Source organism: Oreochromis aureus, linkage group 19 (assembly GCF_013358895.1).
Source record: "Oreochromis aureus strain Israel breed Guangdong linkage group 19, ZZ_aureus, whole genome shotgun sequence".
In the NCBI taxonomy this organism is placed as follows: domain Eukaryota; kingdom Metazoa; phylum Chordata; class Actinopteri; order Cichliformes; family Cichlidae; genus Oreochromis; species Oreochromis aureus.
The window spans coordinates 11,357,676-11,366,782 of record NC_052960.1 but is presented as its reverse complement, the minus strand read 5'-3'; the positions used below and the strand labels follow the sequence as shown (position 1 = coordinate 11,366,782).

At 38.7% G+C, this 9,107-nt stretch overlaps 2 protein-coding genes across 2 annotated transcripts in view; both read right to left on the bottom strand.

The window, feature by feature from the left end:
• The window catches only part of slc2a2 (solute carrier family 2 member 2), a 7,639-nt gene extending 6,294 nt beyond the window's left edge, over window positions 1-1,345 (bottom strand). The window contains exon 1 of the mRNA XM_039603653.1: window positions 1,331-1,345. Within this exon, the coding sequence (XP_039459587.1) occupies window positions 1,331-1,345 (15 nt within the window). The remainder of the gene's footprint in view (window positions 1-1,330) is intronic.
• A 584-nt stretch (window positions 1,346-1,929) lies between these two features.
• The window catches only part of tnika (TRAF2 and NCK interacting kinase a), a 56,133-nt gene continuing 48,955 nt past the window's right edge, over window positions 1,930-9,107 (bottom strand). Inside the window, exons 30-34 of the mRNA XM_039603164.1 lie at window positions 8,987-9,087; window positions 8,624-8,773; window positions 6,749-6,908; window positions 5,505-5,644; window positions 1,930-4,774 (exon numbers count right to left, since the gene is read on the bottom strand). Of these exons, the coding sequence (XP_039459098.1) occupies window positions 4,691-4,774; window positions 5,505-5,644; window positions 6,749-6,908; window positions 8,624-8,773; window positions 8,987-9,087 (635 nt within the window). The 3' untranslated portion in view covers window positions 1,930-4,690. The remainder of the gene's footprint in view (window positions 4,775-5,504; window positions 5,645-6,748; window positions 6,909-8,623; window positions 8,774-8,986; window positions 9,088-9,107) is intronic.

The following is a 9,107-nucleotide window of genomic DNA, read 5'->3' as shown; positions in this document are numbered from 1 at the left end:
CCATATGACTTTGAAATATCCTTTTAATATTCTCATTATATACTACACAAAATGGTAAGAGAACCAACTAATCTGGAAAAAGCAGAGCTGATATCCAGAGTCCATGGAATCTGACCCCCTCTACCTCTCGACTGTGTCTAGAGATTGTGTCCATAAATATTATGAACAGACTCAATGAGTCTGACTTATTAATGACAATGAGAACCAAGCATTCTCTACAGTACAGGGGATGAACAGGGAACAGAAGCAACTAAAAACAACAAACGCTGAAAACAGTATAGACAGTTATAGTGCAAACAATTGCCTAATACTAAGCTCAGGGCATGCTGGCATGGGACAGGAGGAGTAAACAATTGCTACTTTCCTAACTTTTTTGGGGAGGAAAGGTAACACGTTTTTTTCAAGTACATTTTCCAGCTGAGCATTAGACAGTCAGATCAACAGGTAGAGCATTCTTCACTCCTAAGCCTAAGTTACAGCCTAAGCAGTAACAGCTTAGGCTGTTACTGTTACATTGCTCCATGACACCCAAATGGCTCTCTCAAGTAGGCAGGACATCTCCAAATTTCAGATGACCTCCAGTCTGGGATGAATGCAGCAGTGAAGTCTTTCTTCTTTAAAATGACAGACAGAATGCACCTTCCCGTTTTATACCCTTTGATCCCATTACAATTTATATAATACTGATCATTGATAACTGACTTTATGACCCATTAATGGTGCAAGTTTCAGTCATTATGCAAATGTACAAGGTTGGGAAACTTGCAGTCAGCTGAGACTGAAGAAGTCACTTGGATGAGTGAAAATGCTACACCCACATGAATAGAATCTACTGTCATGTATTCCTGAAGAAGAAGAATAAAATTGAAGAAGGTCTAGCTCATTAGGTATCCAGGTAGCAGGAATAAACAGCAAACAGAAGAAATATATACAATCAAGAGCAGGATATACAAAAAAAGAGAAAGGCACACAATAGAGGCAAAATGTAAAGAAATGAGGGAGGCTCAAAGAGTTACTGATTTATTCATTATTTCTGTAAATGAATGCTTTCATACAAAAGTAATTAAACAAGTTTAAGGTCTCTTTGAAGCAGACATATCATAATTTTACTCACGAGAGTGTCTTAAGCAAGGTAATAATGCAAGCAGGACGCCCTGATGATTAAAAGCCAGTGTCCTCTCGTCTAACAGTCTCTAAGCTTTAAGCATCTGTACGCCAACGACACCTGCTTTCAAATACTGCTTTCCATGAACCAGTAAAAGGAGACAGATATGTAGCCTTTTATAAAGCGCAAAGAATGTAAAGAATGTACATGTCCAAATACGCTTACCTTTCCCGTCTCCATGCTGGGTCCAAAGTGTCAGGAGTTTAGCAATGATCAAGCAGCATGCCTGATTACACTGTGTCCACTGACTAAAGACAAACACACACATGGCACATGCACATAGATGCACACACATCCCAGGAAGACCTTTTACAGATAACTGAAGCAGTAGTATTCCTAATTTCAATGCACAAACATACATACTACTATAGTATATCATATTTATGGCAAGTATAATGAGACAATGAAGAATTTACATTGAAAAGTTCTGATCTAAAGATCTTCTGTGGGCTGTTTCCACTTGTATATTATGAAACATGACGTTTATATTGCAATTAAATATGGAATTCAAAGTTAGCATACTGTTGCTAAAAAAAAATGCTTTTTTTGATAGGAGCAATGACATTATCTTTCTCTTCCTCTCACGCTTACACACGCACACGCACACACACACACACACACAGACACACACATTTGCTGTTAATGATATACTTGAGTGCTGGACTGGACAAAGTCTGAGGATCAGACGTGATACGAATGTGCATACTTGCAAAAAACGACTGACTCTCTCATAAACATATTTAGAAAGCACAGAACTCGAGAAGAGTAATGCTAGTTTCATTTATTTCTCTCTTACAGCATCTCTTTTACAAAACAAATAAATCCCAAAACAGGACATTAGTAATGCTCTTTTAAAATAAAGAAAACAAGAATTAAATTGAATAAAGAACAAAGTGGTTTCGTCTTTGAAAGGAGAAACCTCAGTGTAATGACAGTCAGCATTTTCCAATGAGGGGAGCGAATTAAATGATTAACAAACACTGCAATAATGCCCCATTCCCACATGATCATTAATCAGACACAGAAATGCATGTGTGCACACATACACACACATGGAAGACAGTGGTTTCTGCAGCTAAGCTCTTTATTGCTATAATGTTAGAGCCTGCTCCCCCTAACAGAGATCGGTAACCCTAAGTTACAGGTGCACAGTAACAGCTACTACTGTATATGGATGTGTAAAAAATCCTTGAAAATACAACAGAAAACATTGAACAATTTAACAGAAAATAAGAACTTCATTCAGAGGATCATTACATTGAGAAACATGTCCATTTTTTGTGAACCATTCCAATTTACTGAGAAATCTAAGAGCAAAGTTATTACAAAACAGGAGTGCATCTTTTTAAGCTCTGACTTTAAATTTAAACCATCATCAGGACTATTAGATGTGGGAGGTGTGCCAGCTGGTTGCATTTAGGTTAAAGGTGTGAGTTTTAGGTCTTTAGTGGTTTTAATTTACTGCTTATGCAAAGTCGTCACATTTTTATAGTTACAGTAACTGAGCTCTACATGAGCTGCCCGAAGCTTGTCTCCAGGTGGTGGGTTGATGACGGTTTTAATGTAAAGCCAAAATCGCCTCAATTTTGACAAGTAAAATCAATTTCATAATTTTGATGATTGAGCTGTGCAAAGTATTTGGACATATATGGCTAAGTTTTGTCATAATTAGTTGCTCCTTTCAAAGAATAATCAAACTCTTAAATTTGTTAATGTACATCTCCATAAGTGGAGAAAAATAACATCGCCAGTGAGTTAAGTTAGATAATAACCTTCACAGAGATTAAAAAAAAAAAAAAAAAAAACCCAACCAAAAACAAACCTGTAATGTAACCATATAGGCCAAAAAAAAGCAGTAATCTTTTGGCCTCTGATTAAGTTTTGCTTACATCATGCTAGGCACTGTACAAACAGTTAGGAGCCAAAAATCAGAAGAACCAACCAAGGAGGAGCATGATTCAAGAAGACCCCACAGTTGTTAACAACGAGTGCTTTCACATGCACACAGTATTTGGGATAGTAGCTCATATCCAGGCTATGAGCTCTTTATATGCATTGTCATATTTCTGCAGCTAAGTGGCTGTAAGAGTGAACAGCCAAGACACTACTGTGTTCATGGAAACACACAAAACACCCCCCTCCCCCCCCAAAATCAGCCATTAATATTGCCTATTTTAAACGTATGGTGTTCAGACACCAACTCATAAACTTCATACTACGAAGATAAAATTATAAATCTGCATGTAAACACACTCAGTGTTGCTTTGATCAGATTAAGGTAAGTTTACACACAAAGACATGAATTACTTTATTCTCGCTGGACATTGATTTCAATGTCCAACTTTGATTGAGACACACAAATTCACACACGCACGCATACGTACACACTAAAATACACTCCTGATTTCAGAGACACAGATGTGCTGTACATTTCATCAAACTTCAAAGACTGTCTGACTCAAAACTGTCCCACAGAAAATAAAAGAACAGAATTAAACAAAACAAAAAAAACCCCACTCCCATTGCTCGTTTAATATTACAGTATATCTGATGCAGCACCTTCAGAGTTTAAAGACGTAAAAGTGAAGAGATCATCATCACGATGTTGGCGGAAAGGGGTGAGGTGAGGAAGGAAAGGAAAACAAAGAAGGGAAGAGGACAGGGTGGACCAGCGATTTCATTTTAAAGGGACACAGATATCATCTTTGCATACTGTTAAGACCCACCTGACGGCAGAATTGCTCACCGCATCTCTATCGGTGACATGCGATCGAACGTCAAATCACAACTCGGTTTTCTCAGAAACCAAAAGATAGTGAGGGGAGGAAGTGGAGGTGGAAGGGAGTGTCAAAGGAGAAAGAAAATCAATCAGGCTGTCTGCTTTCATCGCTGACATTCAAAGAGGATTTGTCATCTCTCAGTTGCTCTCCCTGCACCGCTCTATTAGAAGTATATTTAAATTTAGATTAAATTGTATTCATATATTGCTTCTCCAATCTCTGAGGTGTAGTAGTATTCCACACACAGTAGGTAGGAAGTAAAGAAATTGATGAATATGGGTCTCAAAGGACTAAAAATGAGGTTTGAGCTACCAAGATGGACAGAAGGCGTGAAGGGGGGGGTTAAGAAAGGTCAAAAGTGTATTTGTACATTTGTCAAACACTTGGATGCACTGGTCAGTTTTGAGGGAATAAAGGCAAAAATTGAGCTACAGAAAAAGAAGAGTTGCAGAGAAACAGGAAAGAAGAGATTGTTTGGAAACTCGGTGGCACCAGTTTGCCAGTCAGCTGGATGGCTTCAGAATGACCCGGTTTAATCTAGAATAACTTCTGTCTTTATTTAGAATTGGTCTCTTTTTCCTCTAAAATAACTTCTTTTTTTCTCTCTACACTGTGTAAGCCTCTCCAGTGTTGCAACAGTTCATTTGTGGCATCTCGGTGAGTCGCGTTCACTTGTGAGATGTGTGGTGGGTCAAGGTCGGCTGCCACCAGTGGGAGAGTGAGGCAGAGTGGGTAAGGGGAGACATCACCAGTTCATCATAGAGTTTCTGTTGAGCGTCATGAAGAAAACTTGGCTGCTACCTCCTGAGCGCACGGATGCAAAGAATACCTGGATAAAAAAAAACATAAAAAGCATGTGTTCTCTGTGAACATTATTTTACAACAACCAAAAAGCACAATTATTATTAGCAATGATGCAATTGAATTTACTTTTATCAAATAAGTGTACTCGAGACATCACCACCTACAAACTGTGACATATGTATAGGTATGTCCAACCTGCATCTAAAACTCTTTTTCACTAGAAGGGACCACATCCTGAGTTAGGCTAGGCTACATTTATTGAAAGATAAGCATATATCCATATAGCCTAAGACTGAAGAAGGCATTAATGAGGACTGGCAGCAGCTCCTGGGCTGAGAACATCCACAGTACTAATGAGAAGTGTGGGAAATGAGAAAGGAGAAGGAGATAATAAACTGCCTGGAGTGCAGGGAGGCATATATAAACCATGGGACTGAAAGGGGAGTGTATGAGATATGGTCCCACTCTTGAAATACAGCAGTATTATTCCCAAAATGCTAAAATTATGCATGGCAGTTCATTCAAACTTTGTTGTTTGGCTATGTTTCGGGTGCACTGTATAATAAACTTAGTTCTTAGAATTCATGTTTTAAAAGCTTCCATATGCAAATGTGGGTTCTGCTCTATCCATCCAGAAAAGCACTGCAACCGTCATGACACTCGAGATAGGTCAAAACCAGAGCAAGTAATGTTAGGTAATTTCACAATATGTGACTCGTGCCACACTAGTCCAAAGCAGTAAGTCAGCATATTACCTTGTCATTCCGCTCACACAGGAATTTTAGTCTCTGGGCTCTCTTGTGCATAAAAACTCCATCCAGGTGACCCGTTTCTACAGAACGGATCTCTATGGCTTTCTCACCCCAGCCCATAATCTGATTAGAATGAATATAGGCTGAAAAAGAGAAAAACATTTAAAAAAAATATGTAAAACGGTGTATAATCAGATTTACATACAGTCCATTTCCTTGTATAACAGACCACACTGTAGAAAGACTTTATAACTTTATTACTTACATATTTTCCTTTCTTGAAAACTTAACTAGCAAGTTATGCAATGATGCAATGCTTTACATATGCTGACCTATTCTTTGTACTTTTTCCACACTGCACAGAAGTAAGAGGTCAGGGGCGACTATTGAGCAGTTCAACTGAAACAAAATATATTTCATGAACAATTCCTCGTCAACATGGCAGTTCTTAAACCTTGCCAGTTGAGCTCATGGGACAGATTTTAATAATCCAGGTAGAACTAGCATTATTGTACTAATGTAACACTACTAGCCACCCCATGATAATACTTTGTACAATACAAGAAAGAAACATAATTTTTTAGTGTTTTCTGGAGTTCTCAAACATACAGATGCAAACAGATGTGGCAAACACAAAGAAAAGCAACATTAAGTGTCTTATTAGGGTGCTGGGACACCACATGCTGTCACAACAGTTTCAATGGGCCTTGACATCAATTCTCCAAGTGGAAAGGAGCATCATGTGGAATATAGGGATGGAACAACTAGCTTGCAAAAATATATATCATCCTTTTGTGTTCAGATGATGGTGGTTGAGAGCAATGTTAAACCCCATAGGTCTACTCAAAACAACTTTGCATTGGTTTACAGTGGACCTACCTACTATTACAATTTAACCCAAACCATATCAGTGACCTGCTTCACTATAAGAGCTAGTGGTTTCTACTCATGATTCCTCATTTTTGACAGCCTCTTTCTTGGTTGTGCTAACAAGTTTTAATGTTTTAAGCACAGTTCTGAGAGACCTCTCAATCGCAACACACATGCATGCACACACATGTAGGAGCTGAAACGCATATTAATATTTCTTTACTTCATATTTTGCTAATTTAATTAAGATCTTTGAACTGGCTATTTCTCTGTGCTGCTTTAAGGTCTGGACTGAATTACTCTATAATGACAATAATTTTAACAGAAATCTAATTTAATCAAATGCATTAATAAATCCATATGTAGGTGGGACTTACCAACAGAGGTAGGCATCTCTCCCCACTGTAGCACCACGTCCTTGGTGATTCGACCATAGGTATTGACATAGACACCCTCGTCCTCGTAGCACAGCAGCATCTCCATTCCATCAGTCTTAGGCAGCACCACGATGGCATGGGGTGTCACCTGGCTCTGGATCTAATACAGATAAACACACCCAAGCATTTTAGAGGGTTTAATCAAATCTGTCAACTTTAATCATAATCTACATTAGATTAAAATATTATAGAGCTTTCATCACTAGAATTTAAGCTGTGGACTGGCGTGGGTTTGGTTTTTTAGGGGGTTGGATTGGACTATATTCTATAATCCTCGAACAAGCTGCCCAAATATCTGGAGCTTCAGACCATCGAAGTGTTCGGTTTGCTTGAACCTGTATACTTTCCATTTGTGGTGCCTCAGAATAAGTGTTGTTACTTGTGTCAGCATGCTATTTCATGGTAGTTACCTGAAAGCAGTTTGTGGCAGCCAGATGAACTCTAAGACAACAATTCAGGAGAAAGGCAAGCCGTGAAAAAACTCATCTTACCCCCACAGGAATATGCACATACATTTACAAAGGCACTCAAAACACAAACTAGCTTTCATGCATTAATGAAAGCAGAACAAGTTTGCACTGGTTTACAGGCTATCAAATTGTGGTGGTACTGATCTGTGAAAGTCAAGTGCATACCATCAGGTATGCCCAAAACCTGACTGCAATACAGTCAATGAAACCGCTGTTTGACTGTAATACAAATGATTTTCTTGCATGTCAGCTTTTGTATTTTTTAACTTTAAATTTTGCGTTTTTGTTCATGCTGGAAGTAAGTACATGTTTCGAGAGCCTTGTGCTGTCTGCTGTGGGTAAGACAAATTTGTTCACACACACACACACACACACACACACACACACACACACACACACACACACACACACACACACACACACACACCAGTTTCTGGTTATCTAGTATCTACACTAGTGAACTGCATATAGGCACATGTAGCTGCTGTGTATCCACTACAGGGGTTTTACTAAAGAACTATTGATCTAATCTAAAAGGTGGATAGCAGGATGTCACCTTCATCTGTTTGGCACACTGGAGGAGGAAGTTGTCAGGGAAGGAGAGAAAAAAGAAGCATGGGTGAAAGGTGGAAACAGCAAAACATGCCAGTGATTAAGAATATTCGGTTATTTATCCTCCTGTACAGTATGCATTATTGCACGGTACAACAGCTCAAGAATAACACGTCTCATCTGTGGTTCATCATGTCTACCAAAATATTGCCAAGAAGTTAAGATTTGGGCTGAACTGTCTTTGACCTGTATTTGAATTAAAGCATGAGATTAGCGTCCACTATGGAACAAACTAATCTGCATGCAAGAACCAGATTTAATTTTTCACTCAAGCATACAAGAGGAAAATTAGTGACTGTCTCCCAACCTTCAAAGAGTGGAGTGGTTAAAATGAATAAGCTGATTTTTGATAGCAATTCTAAAGTCACATTTGGAAGTAGGTGTTCCTTCTTTATGCTCTGTAATAAAAGCAAGCAGTTTACATGAACAACCTGATTTCTTAACAAAGATAATCCAAGTACTACACACCAAATGAAGCAGCATATATGCCTATATGTCTTTTATTGCATGACATTCAGTCATCCAAGTAAATTGTTTCTCATGAAAGATCACTGTATTCCAAGAACCAACATGAGTCAATCCTCATGAAACAACAGATGAGTCACCGTTGGCTCGAGCGGCAATAAGCAGGTAACGGTTGAAAAAAACATATGAGTGAGCTGTGGATGCTTACAGAAAGAGTCCCATTGATAAAACATGTTTAGACATATGTAGAAAGTAGTCTTTTACTTACATGTGAGGGAATGTATATGTCGTAAGGGTTGCCTGAGTCCACATCAATGACATGGAAGCCCACGCTGGAGCCATAGATGACCTTTAACCTCTGACCTTCTTCTACCGTCAGGTCAACCAGCTGGGGACGATGCTGTAGGTCTGTAAATGACTGAAAGAGAATGACACACAGTCAAGGGAGGCGTGATCAAATCATAAAGTCAGTCCATGAAACTGGAATTTACAAGGCCAAGAGTCATATATAGTATATAAACTTTATATAAATTTATACACATGCTGTGCACGCAGTAGACATGCATTCTACTTATGCGTGTGTCCAGTATGTTTTTAAGCACTGATGTAATTTCAGTTTTTACTTCTTTACCTTAAAGGCCATGAACTTGTGGTAGGGTTTTGGAGCCCAGGCATAGATTTCCACTGAATTTTTCAGAGCAATCACCAGGAACTTGATCCTCTCATATTTGACTGCAAACATGACAAAGACA